The 19,316-nt window shown below is 40.1% G+C and overlaps 1 protein-coding gene across 1 annotated transcript; it reads right to left on the reverse strand.

Moving 5' to 3' along the window:
* Positions 1-18,156: 18,156 nt before the first annotated feature.
* LOC138834220 (olfactory receptor 4B1-like) lies at positions 18,157-19,090 on the reverse strand. Its single transcript, XM_070032967.1, has one exon. It carries the CDS (start codon positions 19,081-19,083, stop codon positions 18,157-18,159), a length of 927 nt encoding a protein of 308 aa, XP_069889068.1. The 5' UTR covers positions 19,084-19,090.
* Positions 19,091-19,316: the final 226 nt, after the last annotated feature.

Consider the following 19,316-nt stretch of genomic DNA (forward strand, 5'->3'; position numbering starts at 1 on the left):
AAATAATGACGTATCTTGATCTGTGCACACTATAGGAAGATTTAATTAAGGTAACCTAGTATATCTATCACTTTCAAGAACCTATTGTATTTGGGGAGGAGGACACTAAAAATTGTACACTTTAAGCAACTCTAACATGTATTTCGTAGTTGGATGCTGATGGCTCATGCCTGTAATCCTAGCTTCTCAAGAGGCTAAGGTCTGAGGATCATGGTTCAAAGCCCACCCAGGCAGGAAAGTCCATAAGATTCTATCTCCAATAAACTTCCAGAAAACCAGAAGCGTGTTGTGGTTCAAGGGGTAGAGTACTAGCCTTGAGCTGAAGGGTGGAGGGACAGCACCCAGAGTTCAAGCCCCAGGAGCAACAACAAAAAAAAATGTATGTATATATATATATATATATATATATATATATATACATATATATACATATATATACATACATATATGTATATGTGTATATACACACACACACACACACACACACACACACATATATATATATATATATATATATATATATATATATATAAAGTGCCAAAGGCATAATTGCACTCCAATATTCACTTCAGCACTATTTAAAACAGCCAAGATGTGGAAGAAACTAGTGTCCATCAGTATACTCCATGAAATACTACACATCTTTAAAAAAAAAAACAAAAGAAATGCCCTTTTGATAATCTAAAAATGTCCCTTGAAGAGCAAAGAACAGAGTTAGCAGACAAAACAATGTCAGTGGTTGACCAGATGGAAACAGGTCAGGTTGTATCCCTTTGGGTAATAATATATGTGGAAGTCTATGATGAATTAATTTCATTGGAACTTTCTAAAAAGATAGAGAAATTAATATTCTGGAGTGGGAAAAATAGTACAAAGCTGGGTACAGTGTCTCACTCCTGTAATCCTAGCTACTCAGGAGGCTGAGATCTGAGGATCACAGTTTGAAGCCAGTAGGAGCAAGAAAGTCCATGAGACTCTTTTTTTCTTTTGGAGGTTGTGGGGCTTGAACCCTGGATCTGAGCGCTGTCCCTCAGCTCTTCAGCTCAAGGCTAGCGCTCTACCACTTGACCATTAGACTCTTACCTTCAATTTTCCACCAGAAAATGGCACAGTGGCTCAAAGTAGTAGAACATTAGCTTTGAGCAAAACAAAGGAGATTGCCCTGGGACATTGCCCAGGGACATTGCCCAGGCCCTGAGTTCAAGTCCCAGGAAGGATAAAAGAAAAAGAAGGAAGGAAGGAAGGAAGGAAGAAAGAAAGGAAGGAAGGAAGGAAGAAAGAAAGGAGGGAAGGAGGGAAGGAGGGAAGGAAGGATAAGGAAAGTAGTACAGATAGAGATCACAACATCTGAAAGATGAAGAGAGTATCTCACCCATGACATTTTGTGTGTGTATGTACACAGTCTGGAGGCTTGAATTTAGGAACTGGTGTACTCCTTGAGCTCTTTTGCTCAAGGCTAGCACTGTACCACTTGATCCACAACTCCACTTCAGGCTCTTTTTGGCTGATCAACTGGAGATAAGAGTATCACAGACTTTCCTACCCAACCTGGCTTTGAACCATGATACTCAGATCTCAGTCTCCTGAGTAGCTGGGATTTCAGGCATGAGCTTGTGATTCAGGCTAATCCTTGACTTTTTAAACTCTAATAATGTTCACTGTGAATTTATGGGCCAAAAACACCTGGGGGGGGGCGGAAATTCAGTGAAAGAAACCAAGAAAGACAAGAACCATATGTTTTCTGTCCTGTGTGGACACTAAAACTGTTTAACCCAAATGTAGGTGATTCACAAATGAGTAAGTAAAAAGATTAATATATGTAGCAAAGGATGTCAAACTCCACAAATGATCAACAACTACCATAACACATAAGAAATACTACTTTTCTATTTGTGTTTTTGTTTCATCAGTTAAGAGGCTTGAACTAGGGGCCTGGGTGCTGTCCCATTTGAGCCACAGCACCACTTCCTGTTTTCTGGTGATCAATAAGTCTCATGGATTTCCCTGCCCGGCTAGCTCTGAACCCTGATTCTCAGATCTCAGCCTCCTGAGTAGCTAGGATTATAGGCGTGACCCACCAGTACTCAGTTAAATACTACTTTTAACTCTAAATAATAGGTGCTGCCTTGTAGTTCTTGAGAGTAAGAGACCTGACAGGGGTTAAGGTTGTATGTTAGCTTCATACTCTATTGTAGAACTCAGTATCAATACAAGCATTCTGAGACATGAACTGATACTGTGTACCCAATGCACGCATCCATGCTTCCTCCCGTAATGCATTCTCAGGTCTCACTGGTGCGATACATAAGAGCTGAAGGTGGTAGTGTCTCAGAACCAGCACACGACAGCCTGGTGCATCTGTTCCCAGAGCTGTTCCCCCTGGTGTCACCTTGTTAACTTGAAACTAGCCCCGTGGGAACAGTTAGCTGCAAGAGCTTTTTCCCAAGAAGCATCTTTTGTTAAACATTTACTAGCACACCACGTGGTGAAACAGAGCCTTTCTTCCCCACTCCTAAGGTCTTCTTCAAAATGGAGGAGGCAACTGTAACAAAAAATGTCTGCCCTGCCTACCCTACCCACCCCTGCCCTGCCTACCCTTCCTGCATTTCCCTGCCCTGCCCTGCCACAGGAGATGGAATGAATCTGGAAGGAGATATTAGGCACATACAGGTGAACCATCCTCTCTTGGGACAAAATGTTGCTCAAAGCACACTCGTCACTCTAGCCCAGGGGCAAATTCTGTTTCTGAAGAGTAGACAAGGAACCAACACTATGAGGCAGGCCCAATGCTGCCATGACTAGATGTGCATGCAAATAATATTGCCTCTTTTATACATAACAGGAAAGAAAACCAGAGAGAAGTCAACTTGCCTAAGTTTGCACGGTGGCAGATTGGACTATGGAAACAGGCAGCTAGAGTTCCTCTTCTATACTCTAATCCTGAGAAATGTTACAAGAAGGGTGGTCACTTGTAAGTGATGTACACTGCCATCCTCATTGTTAGTAATGATCTCGGCCAGTGACCAAGACATCATCACTCCACACTCAAGTTTAGCTCAGCATTCCCACAAGGAAAAAGTAACATGGAATTCATCACCAACAACAAATTATTGGTTTAAATCCCACTACTTTAAATCTGGGGAGAAAAGAAAGTGTAAGCTGCCAGGTACTGGTAGCTCACGCCTGTAATCCTAGCTACTCAGGAGGCTGAGATCTGAGGATCACGGTTCAAAGTCAGCTCTCACAGAAAAGGGTCTGAGACTCTTACCTCCAATTAAGTACCACAAAAGGAAAGCACTCTAAAAGAAAAGCTGAAAGTGGAGCTGTTATTCAAGTGGTAGAACACTAGCCTTGAGCACCAGACTCAAGGTCACACACACAAATGTGTAAGACATCTAAAACTATATCAAAGCTGTGGTGTGTTTTCCTGCCTAGCAAATAGGGATCCCTACTGTTTCAGGCAAGAAGAAGTGCAACCATAAGCAGAAGGAAAGAGATCAGCTATTCATAGAAGCACAAAGAAGCTGAGCAAAGGTTAATTCAAAGAAGGTAGATTTGGAACAAGAATTACATTGAAACCCAGGACCACCACAAACAGGTGGGTTTATTACTGAATCCATTGCTCTGTGCCCTGCTCACTCAGGGCAGTGTGATACAGGCACCAGCCTCCCTCATCTTTAGGACTGCCCCAGTGCCTAGAAAGACAAGTAGCTGAATGAGCAGAAGATCTGACTGTGAGACTCCATAGCTGGCCTTTCCATCTCCTCACTCACAAGCTCCAAATGGATGTAAACAGAAAAGAGACCTGGAGCTGATGGGATTAAGCTGTGAAGTCACAGAAGACTGGCAGGCAAGTGATACCCAAGATGCTGCAATGACCCCATCGCCCTGCAAGCTGCCCAGCCTAGAGTGTCAATGTCCATTTTGTCTCATTCCTGTGGCTCATTTTGCCTATGCAGTCATCACAACCTCATACCTGCTGTCATTTCTCCTCTCACACACTGCCAGCGGATGCCCAAAGAAACCATCTCCTACTCTCCAGCTCCACTCACCAGGTCACCGCAATACTTAGGAAGAATGGATGCAGTTCGGAATTGCTCTCACTGGCTTTTCATGACTTCCATAATCTGAGACATCTCAGCAATGCACCTTCCAACTGACTAAACTCCAACTTCTGTGCAGGTCAGGGCCCACTCCACCTCCTGCCAGCCCCGCTTACTCCCTCCCACCACACACCCTTCCCCAGAAATGCAATGTGAAATGCACAGACATGCATGCAAATAATATTGCCTCTTTTATACATAACAGGAAAGAAAACCAGAGAGAAGTCAACTTGCCTAAGTTTGCACGGTGGCAGATTGGACTGTGGAAACAGGCAGCTAGAGTTCCTCTTCTGCACTCTTACCATTAGCCTGAAGCACTGCGAGGAACAGGACAGGTGCATAACCCCAAAATGAAGCACATTACAAATAGGCTTCGTGAGAAGTGGGCGATGCAGTTATTTGACTTTAAACAGGCAGGTTCTTCTTTTCTGATCTTGATCTCAATCTGGATTTTTTTGGTCTATGAAAGGGCTAGATCAATTTTACTCATTTGTTAGAAAGATTAATATTACATCACTTGCAGGAAAATGGATGGACCTAGCATTAATCATGTTAAGTGAGATAAGCCAAGCTCAAAGAGACAAACAATGCATGTTTTCTTTCATATGGGGAAGCTAGATCTCAAATATAACCAGACATGATAACCTATACAGGATTCCATGCATTCATACATACAGAGAGAGAGAGAGAGAGAGAGAGAGAGAGAGAGAGAGAGAGAGAGAGAGAGAGAGAGAGAGAGAGAGAGAGAGAGAGAGAGAGAGAGAGAGAGAGAGAGAGAGAGAGAGAGAGAGAGAGAGAGAGAGAGAGAGAGAGAGAGAGAGAGAGAGTCAAACCAAAGGTGGATGCCAGTAGAGGAAGAACCCAAAGGCAAACTCTCCTGAACATGTAAAATACTATTTAAAGAAACAAATTCCAGGAAATGGAAACATGGGTTATTTATATTGATGGTGCTGGTGCTGGTGGTATTTGTGAGTGCTTTTTTCTTTTTCTGCTTTTTTGGTGGGGGGCAAAGGGAGGGTACAGAAAGGGAAAGAGGAAGAGTAAACAGATGCAGTAGATGTGGAAAATGAACCATGCAACTCATGGACAGGAGTAGGAGGGGGACACTGGGGAAAAGGAAAGGAAAGTGTGACATTGTCCAAAAGAGAAATGTACTAATTACTTAAATTGGGAACTGGTAACCTCTCTGCCCAACACTTTAATAATAACAACAAAATTATACTTGAAAAAAAGAATAAAGGTACCAACTACTTAAAGATATTTTTAATTTTTAAAAAGGAGAATAAAGATAAATAGAACAAATTTTATGCTGTATGATGCTATGTAAAATTATTAGTTTAAGTCATTGTCACATCAGAAAGAAAAAAAAAATCACCAAAGCCAGTGACTCATTTTAAAAATAAGCTCCTGTTGGTGGACAAACAGGTCTCAATTCCGCACATCAGTCTGTGAGTATGATGTCTCTTAATCAGTGTCACCCTCTTCATCAACTGTGAAAGGATTATTTTTAAATAAATATAAATAAATATATGTTTAAAGTGAACGCATACCTATAAGAGAAAGAAAAGAAATATCAGGCTGTCCAGTTCCAGTGGCTGCGAGAAACTTGAACCTACATTTCCACTCGCATCACCAACCATGAGTTCAGAAGAGCTTCTGGGCTCTTGCTCTGCCTTGAATCAAGACCAGACTGGTTTCAAGTATACTCAAGATGTCTCCAGTTCAGCATGAAGTTAGCCACAATGCTATAATAATTCATGCCTGGAGGAGAGGTTATAGGGTGGGGTAGGAGGGAAGAGAAGAAAGAAAAACTGAGATGAGAAGGAAGGCTGAAAATCCTTGTCCTTGAGCAAATAAAGTCCTTTGGTTAGCCTTACCACACAATGCATTTCCCATTGAGGACCCCAATGAACCCAGTCCAGTTTCTATTTAGCCAAGGGCCCTGAGGGCACTTAGGAATTAACAGAGGTATTATTCTGTGTTTTCCTCTTTCATGAGAGGACAGAGGCTGAGAGAGGTTGAGGTTCGGAAATCACACTCTAGTTAATTGCTTGCCAGGTACTCACTTAGAAATCAGTGTTCTATTATAGCAGCAGGCTGCTTCCTGAGAGAACTAGGTGATGGATACAGCTATAATTCTAACATCTGATTCTTCCTCAAAGATAAACTGCTAGAAAACACAGGTAGATAATGCTTACAGAGAGAGAGAGAGAGAGAGAGAGAGAGAGAGAGAGAGAGAGAGAGAGAGAGAGAGAGAGAGAGAGAGAGAGAGAAAATTCAGTGGATCTGTTTCAGCAGGCAATATAGATTTGTATCAAGTTTTTAAAAGTAACCATAAACAAAAAAACTACAACAACAAACCCAGAGATTTTCAAATCCTGTGGTCATGTAGAAATTCACTGAGTGACTCAAATCCAAGCGAATTGTTCATCAATGCTGAGCTCCTTGGACTATTTAAAGTAAACTAAGTGCACGCTATAATCAAGAGACCAGATTCCCCACAGAATTTATTTTCTCTAATGTAAAGAGCAACTAAGTGTAAGGAAAAGGTGAAATTGCTTTGTGGACTTAATGACATTGGTAGAGCTTGAGTGATGCCACACATGGTTAAAGAAGAAAGGTCAAACAAACAGTGCTTATTTTCCCTATGCTTACCTATTCAATATAAATCCAACAGGCATGAGTAAAGAAAGAAGAGTCCAGGACACTAGCTCCTGTTCAGTAACTGATGAGTTTTCTGACTAGAGCTTTGCCATTTCACACTTCTTGTCACTCTTCCATCTCCACTTCTGTATCAAATGGCAACATTCATCTAGAGTTTCCCCCTTGTGTCATTCAGTTCTTGCATTCACATATTCATATGTAATATGCATGTATGAAAACATCTACTCCACCCATAACTGTCTCTCTGTGAATGACTGCAGTGTTCAAGATCAGGAATACTTTGATCATTTCCATTTAAAGAGATGATCTTCTTCCTTTTGTTCATTTAAGAGGAGGTACTGAGTCCTATGAAATACTAAGCACAATTCTAGAATTGACAAAGTACCTTAAGTCATAGAGGTTCAAATCTTCTTAACCCATGTACATAAAAAGGTATAAAATAGAGTATAGACAAATATATAAAATTATAATTCTATGTGCAACCCAGATAGTAATATGGCCAATTTAGAAAAATGAATCAGATAGAGTTATAGAAATGCTTGGGCACACAAAAAATAAAATACCTAGGAATTAACTTAACCAAATAAGTGAAGGACCTCTATGATGAAAACTTTAAAAACTTGAAAAAGGAAATCAAAATGGAACTTAGAAAGTGGCAAAAACTCCCATGCTCTGGATTGGAAAGATCAACATCGTGAAAATGGCAATACTTCCCAAGGCTATCTACAAATTCAATGCAACACATATAAATATTCCAACCTCATTCTTCAAGGAAATAGAAGAGGCAATCCAAAAATTCATATGGAACAATAAAAGACCCCAAATAGCAAAAACAATCCTCAACAGAAAGAACAGTGCTGGAGGAATATCAATACCAAATGTCAAACTCTACTACAAAGCCATAGTAATCCAAAAAACTTGGTACTAGCACAAGAACAGACCTCAGGACCAATGGAATAGAATTGAAAACCCAGAAAGGAACCTAAAGATGTATAGCCATCTAATCTTCGATAAGGGAGCTAAAAAATATAGAATGAAAGAAAGACAGCCTCTTCAGTAAACGGTGCTGGCAAAATTGGTTAATCACTTGTAGAAAACTAAAGCTAGATCCTTATATATCACCCTGAACCACAATCAACTCCAAATGGATCAAAGACCTCAGAGTCAAAGCAGACACTCTGAAAACATTACAGGATGGAATAGGAGAAACCCTAGGTCTCCTTGGCACAGCCCAAAATTTTCATAATAGAGAGCCAGAAACTCAACAAATCCAAGAAAGGTTGGGCAAATGGGATTGCATGAAATTGCAGAGCTTCTGCATGGCAAAGGACATAGCTAGCAAGATCAATAGAAAGCCCATGGATTGGAAGAAGATCTTCACTAGCCATACAACAGACAAGGGTCTCATATCTAAAATATGCCTGGAACTCAAAAAATTAAATCCTCCAACAACAAACACTAAAAGAAACAACTGCCCAATAAATAAGTGGGCTAAAGACTTGAAGAGAAACTTCTCTGAAGAGGGAAGATGGATGGCCAATAGACACATGAAGAAACGCTCAACCTCCCTAGCCATAAAAGAAATGCAAATCAAAACAACATTCAGATACCACCTCACCCCAGTTCAAATGGCTATAATCAAGAACTCTAATAACAACAATGATGAAGGGGATGTGGACAGAAGGGAACCTTACTGCATTGTTGGTAGGAGTGTAAACTTGTTCAACCACTTTGGAAAGCAGTATGGAGGTTCCTCAAAAGACTCCACATAGAACTCCCCTATGACCCAGCAATCCCACTTTTGGGCATTTACCCAAATGTTCGCAAACAAGACCACACTAAAGCTACCAACACGACTATGTTTATTGCAGCATTATTTACCATAGTTAAGATATGGAACCAACCCAGATGCCCCTCAGTAGATGAATGGATCAAGAAAATGTGGTATATATACTCAATGGAATTCTCTGCCTCCATCAGAAAGAATGACATTGCCCTATTTGTTAGGAAATGGAAAGGTTTGGAAAAAATTATATTAAGTGAAGTAAGCCAGGCCCAAAGAAACATAGGTCCCATGGTTTCCCTTATTTGCAATAACTAGTATATGTCTGAGTCAAGCAGAAAAGATCAGATAAGTTGTTGTTAGGGAAATGAACCCTAAGATATGTATTCAAATGTTTTTTTTTCTTTCATGTGATTGTTTCTAACACATTTATAAGATGATTTCTTTGTGGCTTTGTATGTCCCTCCCCCACGGTATAACCTCTGCTTTCACTGTATTTGATGTCATTATAATTTGTGGAGGGGAAGGGAAAAAACAAATCATTTAAATAAGGATACAGATGGACCCATTGCAACAATGAGATGTACAAGTCGTTATGTCGAAAATGAACTTTACAACTTTGGTGGGGGGGGAGGGGAGAACCGGATTGTGGGGGGAGGATGGGAAGGGATGGGAAGGGGAAACAAAGGAGGAGGCTACAATGTTTGATAAGAAATGAACTCATTATCTTGCCCATGTAATTGTAACCCCTCTGTACAGTATTTTCACAATAATAAAAAAGAAATGTACTCATTATCTTGCCCATGTAATTGTAACCCCTCTGTACAGTATTTTCACAATAACAAAATAATAATAAAGGATTATGACCTGATCTAATGTACTATCAATAAAAAGAAGGTGATAGTTAGATCCTCTGGGCCTACTTTGAAGGTATAACTAACAATTCTGAATTTTGAGAAAGATAAATCAAGGTTTTAGCATTGAGGAACCAACCAGAATTGCCATTTCTTGAGATGTGAATGAGTGGGGAAGATGAAGAGTTCCATTAGGAACATGCTAAATGATGTGGCATTTCAAAATGCTTAGCAGAATTACTGACTAAATAGTTGAAGATCCAGGCTAGAACCTACGTAGAAGAATCAGCAACATATGAATGTTAGTGAAAGCCACATTGCTCAGGATATGTATTCAGAAAGTGAGCCTCATTTTGAGGTAAAGCTTTGGGAAGGTGACAGGGCTGGATGTGTAGGAAGAGCTGGTTAATAAGAGCCTGATACATTCAGCCTTAGAGCAATTAGGGCACTGGGATAGGAGCATTCTCGTCCTTGGCCCTGAGTTACAGCCATAAGTTTGGCTCAGAGGTGGACTCTTATTTTTTTATATTATTGTATAGGTAATATACAGAGAGGTTACTGTTATGTAAGTCGGGTAATGAGTACATTTCTTTTGTAATAGTGTCACCCTCTCCCTCATGCTCTCCCAGTTTTCCCCCTCCCAACCCCCTTCCCCCAAGTTCTAAAGTTCATTTCCAACATAATGTCTAGTATCACTGCTGAATTGGTTCACCCTTTGTCCCACCATTTCTGTGCTTTCCCCTTCCTCTCCCCAAATCAGATAAACTGATATACAAGACAAAGGGTACAAAAATATAATAACAGTGACAGAAGGGAAGAAACCAAGGAAAAAAGGAAAGAAGAAACTAAATAAGTAAATAAATGAACCACAAGGTGCAATTTAAAAAAAAAAAAAAAAAACCTCTTGCTTCCATTTCTTGGAGTTCATTTTGATAAGCATCACTTTATATGATCATAGACACATAGTTATTGACACATGAAGAGATATTCAACATCTCTGGACATAAAAGAAATGCAAATCAAAATAACATTGAGATTTCACTTCACCCTAGTTAGAATGGCCATTATTTCAAGAAAACTAACAATAACAGATGCTGGTGGGGATGTGACTAAAGGGAATGCTACTACACTGTTGGTAGGAATTGGAGGTTCCTCAAAAGACTAAACATAGAACTTCCCTATGACCTAGCAATCCCACTCCTGGGGAATTTATCCAATTGACCTCAAACCAGGTTACACTAAAGCTACCAGCACAACCATGCTCATTGCAGTATTGTTCACCATAGCCAAGATATGCAATCAACCCAAATGCCTTTACATGGACAAATGGATCAAGAAAATGAAGAATGGACTCATCCATTTGGGTAGTCATATGTGGATACCTTTTTTTTTTTTTACTGTTTTTACCAAATTCAGGGTCTTGCACATGCCAGGCCCATGCTCTGTCACTGGGCAACATCCCTGGCCCTAAATATAAAGTTAAACAAGATAAAGCCAGGTGACAATGGCTCACACCTAAAATCCTAACTGCTCAAGAGGCTGAGATCTGAGGATCACAGTTCAAAGCCAGCCCAGGCAGGCAAGCCTATAAGATTCTTACCTCCAATTAACCACCAGAAAACCAGAAGTAGAACTGGGGTTCAAAGTGGTAGAGCACTAGCCTTGAGGAAAAGAGTTCAGGAATAGCTCCCAGGCCATGAGTTCAAGCCCCACAACCAACCAAAAGAAAAAAGAAAAAACTAAGCAAGGTAAAAACGTAAAGTTTTTAAGTAATGACTGACATATTTCAAGTACAGGTATGTGTCCATCTTTAGAACTACTTCTCTTGTCATCAATAGAAAGCCCACCGATTGGGAGAAGATCTTTACTAGCCATACAACGGACAAGGGTCTCATATCTAAAATATACTTGGAACTCAAAAAATTAAACCACCCAACAACAAATCCTCAAAGAAACAACTGCCCAATAAATAAGTGGGCAAAAGACTTAAAGAGAAGCTTCTCTGAAGAAGAAAGAAGGATGGCCAATAGACACATGAAGAAATGTTCAACATCCCTAGCCATAAAAGAAATGCAAATCAAAACAACATTGAGATATCACCTCACTCCAGTTAGAACAGCAAAAATCAAGAACTCTAACAACAACAGATGCTGGAGGGGATGTGGACAGAAAGGAACCTTACTTCATTGTTGGTGGGAATGTAAACTTGTTCAACCACTTTGGAAAGCAGTATGGAGGTTCCTCAAAAGTCTTCACATAGATCTCCCCTATGATCCAGCAATCCCACTTTTGGGCATTTACCCAAATGTTTACAAACAAGACCACACTAAAGCTACCAGCACAACTATGTTTAGTGCAGCATTATTTACCATAGCTAAGATATGGAACCAACCCAGATGCCCCTCAGTAGATGAATGGATCAAGAAAATGTGGTATATATACACAATGGAATTCTATGCCTCCATCAGAAAGAATGACATTTCCCCATTTGTTAGGAAATGGAAAGGTTTGGAAAAAATTATATTAAGTGAAGTAAGCCAGGCCCAAAGAAGCATAGGTCCCATGGTTTCCCTTATTTGCAATATCTAGTATAGGTATGAGTCAAGCGGAAAAGGTCAGATAATGTGATGTTAGGAACATGAACCCTTAAATATGTATTTTAATGTTTTCGTTTCTTTCATGCATGTGTTTCTAATGAATTTATAAGATTATTTCTTTGTTGCTTTGTATGTCCCTCCCCCACAGTGTAACCCCCGCTTTCACTATATTTGATGTCAGTATAACATGTGGAGGAGATGGGGACAAACAAGTCGTTTAAGGATTCAGGTGGACCTGTTGCAACAATGAGAAGTACAAAATGTCATGTCAAAACCAACTTTACAATGTCGGTGTGGGGGGGGGAGGGGGCTATAATTGGGTGGGGGGAGGGGGGAGGCTGGGAAGGGAGGTGAAGGGTAAACAAAGGAGGAGGCTGCAATGCTTGTTAAGAAATGTATGCATTATCCTGCCCATGTAATTGTAGCCCCTCTGTACAGTATGTTCTCAAATAAAATAAAATAAAATTTAAAAAAAAAAAAAGAACTACTTCTCTTGTCTAGTTTTCTAGACCACAGGGGCTGTGAAGGCAGACTATTTACCTGGAATATAAAAGTTCTATGAAGAGACCTTTTATGTCTGTGTGCCATTGTGTCACTAAGCCTGCTACGTACTTCATGTTACCCCATCACTAGCTCTTGAATTGAGAAGATTTTAGATTTTTCCTAATAGTATCTGTCCCTTAAAACATGGAAAAAAATTTCCTTTCATCTTGGTTTTATTCCAATGAGAGTAGAACAAAGTGAGGAATTAGCTCTCAGTAGACCCCCACCACATTTGAACCCTCAGAACATGAGGTCACCCCTGAGAATTTCGACAGTTCCTTTAGAGTAAATATTATCCGTCTGTGCAGTGTCTAAAAATGAAGAGGTCACTGGAGAGGTTCTGTCCCTCAGGAGGAAGCAACCCCACACGTGAGTGACAGGGCCTTATCCTAGTCTTTTGCATCCTAAAGTGCTAACTTGTTATTCTGAGGTCTGCCGGGGAGGGGAAGTGAGGACTCTTCTCTTTGTTCTCTCTCTGTGCAAGACTGCACGAGGCCCTTCCTACCTAAAAGTCCCTGCCCTGCACTGTAACCCAAGTAACTAGTTACTGGTGCACCTGGGGGCCGTGGGCGGTCCCCAGGCTCTGAGGTCACTTCCTCATCGGCTCTGGTCACACCCCCTTCTCATCCTTCTCTATATAATCTCTCTCTGCCACTAGTTCCAGCTGCTGCACCCTACACCCTACCCTAGAGTGTGGCCCAGCTGTCTGACCCTCCCAAAGAAATTCTTTTCTGTCTAAACCAGGTGTGGTCTCCTTTCAGCAACCCATGCAGTTACAGCATAACATCAGCAAGTTATCATGATGAAAGGAAGGGGTCCTCCACCAAGTTTACTTCTGGACCTAGTATTTTTAAATATACATTAAGAGAATTTTTTTTTTTAAAGCAGAGGAGGCTATGTGACACTAAACGTCTACTATAAAAATATTAAGTACGCCAGGTGCCAATAGCCCATGCCTGTTATTCTAGCTAATCAGGAGGCTGAGATCTGCGGATCACAGTTTGAAGTCAGACCTGGCAGGAAAATCCATGAGATTCTTTTTTTTTTTAATCTCACCTGATTTTTTCTTGTAAAGGTGATGTACAGAGGGGTTACAGTTACATGAGTAAGGTAATGAATACATTTCTTTTCAAATAGTGTTACCCTTGCTCTTGTTTTCTCCCATTGTCCCTCCCCTCCCCCCCCACACACATACTATAGTATCTAGTGAGTATCATTGTTACATTGGTTCACCCTTTGTCCTACCATTTCTGTGATTTCCCTTCCCTTCCTCAAATCAGATAAACATATACAAGACAAAGTGTATAAAAATCAGAAACAGTGACCACAGAGGGAAAAAATGAAAATGGTACACACACAAAGAAAACTCTTATTTCCATTTCTACTAGCATCATTTTATATGGTCATATGTACATAGCTATCAAGCTATTGTGATCCTCTACTAGGACTATTCTAGGCATATATTAACTATTGCAAATGAGGAAAACCATGAAGCCTGTGTTTCTTTGAGTTTGACTTACTTCACTTCATCTGATTTTTCCACGTCTTTCCATTTCCTTACGAATAGGTGATGTCATTTTTTCTGATGGAAGCATAGAATTCATATATATGTATATATATATATATATATATATATACAAATACATATATATATCCCATTTTCTTAATCCATTCATCTAAGATATGGAAGTATTTACCATAGCCGACTAGAGATTCTGATCTCCAATGAACCACTAAAAAAGCTAGAAGTAGAGCTCAACTGGTAGCCTTGAGCAGAAAAGCTCAGGCCAGGACCAGTACAAAAATTAAAATATAAAATAAATTAAAATAAGTCAGTATCCTACAATATTGAATACCTGTGGTAGGGTACTTGAAAGCAATTAAACAACATACAATGTTTACTCCAAAGAAAAGCCAAAAGGAATGAGTCATTGCCTTCAAATATCTGAAAGCTACATAGTGGAATCAACTCATACTCTGAGCAGCTAAAAAGAACAGAAAAGCCACTAATTTATGGAGAAAGATGTATTCCTCACACAAAATCAAATTAAAGATTAGTACTGATGATGGTGATGATGATGATGATGATGATGATGATGATGATGATGATGATGATGATGATGATGATAATGATGATGATGATGGTTAATATTTATTGAGTGCCCTGTCCATGTTCCTCCCTCAACATTTTCCATGCATATTATCTAATTCAGAAGACTATAGCACTAATCTTAAATTGTTTAAAAAATAACAAGTGGGTTTAATAAATGTTATAAAAGTACACTAAATGCATGAATAGAGATATTAAACTCAATCTCTTTGTACAATTAAAATATACTGGTACAAGTAAATAAATAAACCTGATGTCTGCCCACAAGTCTAACCTGCACATACAGGAGAAAGAGAAAAAAGTCTTTACCATTCAGTACGCACCTACCATGTTCTCTCCATTCACTGGGGAAGCTGTCTGCATTATTTCAATGGGCCTACACAAAAAGATGTATGAATGTAATGAAAATTCAATACCAGTCTGTATAATTCTAACACCACAAGGGCCAATTGCATATGCTCCAGATTATTCATAATGATGTGGGACAGTGCAATGTCCTGTCGAATCTGAGAGGTAAAACAACAACAAGGATATAACATTTGTCTCCCTTCACCAAAAGGCACCAATGGGCATTAAAAGAAATAAAGTCAGGAGGAGGGATGCATTCCTGTCATTCTGCATACACAGGAGGCTGAAGTTGGGAAAATGGCAATTCCCAGCCACTATAGGGAAGAAAAATCTGCAAAACTCCTTCTTAACAAAGGAAGTTGGGCATGATGGTGCATGCCAGTCATCCTAACTACCAAGGGAAGCCTAAAAGAGGCAGAGCATGGTTTAGCAATTGGCCCATGCAAACCCAAAGCCCTTCCTCAAAATACCCAGTGCACAAAAGGAGTGGAGTCCTGAGTCAGTGGAAGAGCAACTGGCAATCAAGACTGAGGCCCTAGAAGAGGAAGCCCAGAAATGGTGGGACAAAGGGTGAATCATTCAGCAGTAATACTCACTAAAAAGAAGATTCCCCCAGAGTTCAGCATGAGATCAAATGGACTTCTCATACATTTACAGAATATATTCATCATCCTCTCTTTTCCACCTTCCATCTCCCACTGGTGGTCCCCCCCAAAAAAATTCCCTTTTACAATGTGGCATATTTTTAGGGACAGGTTTTGCATATGAATGAACTTCATTTTTTGTGTCTTACTGAGATTAGCATAACTCACTTCATATGATCTCCAGTTTCATTCCAGTTTCCTGAAAACAACAGAATTTTATTCTTCTTTACAGATAAGATGCCATTTATTTCTACAATATAGAAAAATATAAAATTATAAATTTATTCAAAAAATATTCCTAGATATACCCCAGATTGGTTATCTTCTTTAATAAAATATAGATTATTATCTCAAGAGAATTTAAATTCGTTTTTTGACATAACGACTTGTACATCTCATTGTTGCAATGGATCCACCTGTATCCCTATTTAAACAATTTGTTTTTGCCCTTCCCCTCCACAAATTATACCAACATCAAATACAGTGAAAACAGGTGTTATACCGTGGGGGAGGGACATACAAAGCAACAAAGAAATCATCTTATAAATATGTTAGAAGCAATCACAAGAAAGAAAAAACATTTGAACCCTTATCTTGGGGTTCATTTCACCTAACATCAACTTATCTGACCTTTTCTGCTTCTCTCAGACATATACTAGTTATTGAAAATAAGGGAAACCATGGGACCTATGTTCCTTTGGGCCTAGCTTACTTCACTTTTTTAATATAATTTTTTCCAAGTCTTTCCATTTCCTAACAAATGGGGCAATGTCATTCTTTCTGGAGTCATAGAATTCCGTGTGTGTGTGTGTGTGTGTGTGTGTGTGTGTGTGTGTGTGTGTGTGTGTGTGTGTGTGTATATATATATATATATATATACCACATTTCCTTGATCCATTCATCTACTGAGGGGCATCTGGGTTGGTTCCATATCTTAGCTATGGTAAATAATGTTGCGATAAACGTAGTTGTGCTGGTAGCTTTAGTACAGTCTTTGGTGGCGGGGGGGGGGGGGGGGAATGGGAAGGGATGGGAAGAAGAAGAAACAAAGGAGGAGGCAAAAATTCTTGATAAGAAATGTACTCATTACCTTGCCCATGTAATTGTAACCCCTCTGTATGGTATTTTCACAATAAAAAAAAATTTTTAAAGAGAATTTAAATTAGCAAGACAGGAAAAAAAGGAAGAATGGAAGAAGCAATTCTGTTGTTTTTGTGCCAGAACTGGAGCTAAACCTCATGGCCTGGCACTCTCTGACATTTTTTGCTCATGACTGGTGCTCTACCCTTGAGCCAGGCCTCAAGTTCCACATTTTTGTTGGTTAATTTGAGATTAGAGTCTCTTGGATTTGTCTGCCCAGGCTGTGTCCAAACTGTGGTCTTGAGATCTCAGCTTCCTGAGTAGCTATTTATAGGCATGAGCCACCAGCAGAATTAATTTTAAGTTATAAAACATTTACCAAGAGCTGGAAAGGTAGCTCAGTGGTAGAGTGCTTGTCTTGAATGCATGAGGCCCTGGGTTCAATTCCTCAGCACCACATAAGCAGAAAAAGCCAGAAGTGGCCCTGTGGCTCAAGTGGTAAAGCGCTAGCCTTGAGCTGAAGAGCTGAGGGACAGCACTCAGGTCCAGAGTTCAGACCCCATGATCGACAAAAAAAATATATATATATATATATATATATATATATATATATATATATATATATAAATGTTCTCCTTTGTACCAGGGGAAGTTGAGGAATCGTTCCTAATTTCTAAAGTACAGCAGAATAACTATGTCTGACAATAATTATTTTTTACAAGAATTATTTTAAATGTCTAAAAGTTGTTACTAGGGAACATGTTGTCTTTCATCAACACCAAGAGTTACAAAATGTCTAAGGTGATAGATATACCATTACCACAACCACTTATTGTATACAGATCTTGAAATATCACTCTGTACCTGCAATTATGTGCAATGACTATGTAACAATAGAAATGCAAATGGTTTGATTTATGTTTATAACTGTCTTGTGACAAAGCCAGCTAAGTACTGGCGGCTGACACCTGTAATCCTGGCTACTCAGGAGGCTGAGCTCTGAAGACCACAGTTCAAAGTCAGCTTGGGCAGCAAAGTCCATGAGACTCTTATCTCCAATTAACCAGCAAAAAGCTAGAATGGAGCAGTAGCTCAAGTGGTGGAGCATTACCCTTGAGCACAAACGCTCAGGGACAACACCCAGGTCCTGAGTTCAAACCCCAGGATCAGCACACACAAACAAAAGAATTAGCCAATGCCATGATTATGGTGCACATCATTGAGTCAGTCAAATTCCATGAGATTCAGTGAGACTATCTGGCCACTTTCCTTGGGCATTACATCTGAATATCAGTGTCTTTCGTTGCTAAGGGGAATCAAAGTAAAGGTAAAATTGTATCCTTATGTTCATTGCTGCAATTCTTACATAAAAGCAAACGATCGGTTTCAACAACAATCAAATTGCTTTTCTTGAAATCTGTTCTCTCCGTTCACCCCACCATTAAGGATCTTTTGCCCCACAACTTCTTCATGGCATTTATTACCTCCACATTTCTGAGTGTATAGATGATGGGGTTCAGCATGGGGGTGATGACGGTGTAGAACACGGCCACCAATTTGTCCCCAGTGAAGGTAGAAGAGGGGCGCATATAGAGGAAGATGGCCGGTCCAAAGAACAAGACCACCACGGTGATGTGCGAGGCGCAGGTGGAGAGGGCCTTGCGCCTCCCCTCTGCAGAATGCTTCCTCAGGTGGACCAGGATGATAATGTAGGAGGCCACAAGGATAAGGAAAGAGCACAAGGCAATTAAGCCACTATTAGCCAATACAATCACTCCCTCCACAAAGGTGTCCGTGCAGGCCAGCTTGAATAACGGCTGGAGGTCACAGAAGTAGTGGTCAATCACATTGGGACCACAGAAGGGCAATTGCACAGCGATGAGAACTTGAATTATGGAGTGAAAAAATCCCCCCATCCAGGAACCAGTCACCAGCAGGTGGCACAGTGGACGGCTCATGATGTTCATGTAATGAAGAGGTCTGCAGATGGCCACATAGCGGTCGTAGGCCATCACCACCAGCAACAGGATCTCAGCCACCCCAAAGAAGTGGAAGAAGAATATCTGAGCCAGACAGCCCTTCAGGGACATGGTTTTCATCTTGGCAAGTAGGTCAGTGATAAACTTGGGGACAACAGTAGAGGAGTAACAGATCTCCACCAGGGACAGGGAGCTGAGGAAGAAGTACATGGGGGAACGCAGACTCTTACTGACACTGACCGTCATAACAATGAGGCCATTGCCCAGCACCGTGGCCAGGTACACAGGAAGAAACAGCACAAAGCACACTCTCTGCACCTCAGGATCCTGGAAGAGGCCAGCAATAATTAACTCAGTCACATTATTTGGAGTGGCCATACTGGATGTCAGATAGTGAGATTCCTGAAATAAGACATTGCAGAAGCAATTCATCTTATTTACTGAGCTTCAGGGAGTATATATTACTTATTAATTATAGCATATATTTCTTATTAATCATGCATTTAGCCAGTACATATCCATACACAATTAAACATTAGCATTCAATTTATGTCATTTTAACTTATTTAATTTTATACTCAAAAATAGGAGTTCAGAAAAGGCGTTATAGT

This window comes from Dipodomys merriami, unplaced genomic scaffold (assembly GCF_024711535.1).
Source record: "Dipodomys merriami isolate MVZ:Mamm:240054 unplaced genomic scaffold, mDipMer1.0.p SCAF_21, whole genome shotgun sequence".
In the NCBI taxonomy this organism is placed as follows: domain Eukaryota; kingdom Metazoa; phylum Chordata; class Mammalia; order Rodentia; family Heteromyidae; genus Dipodomys; species Dipodomys merriami.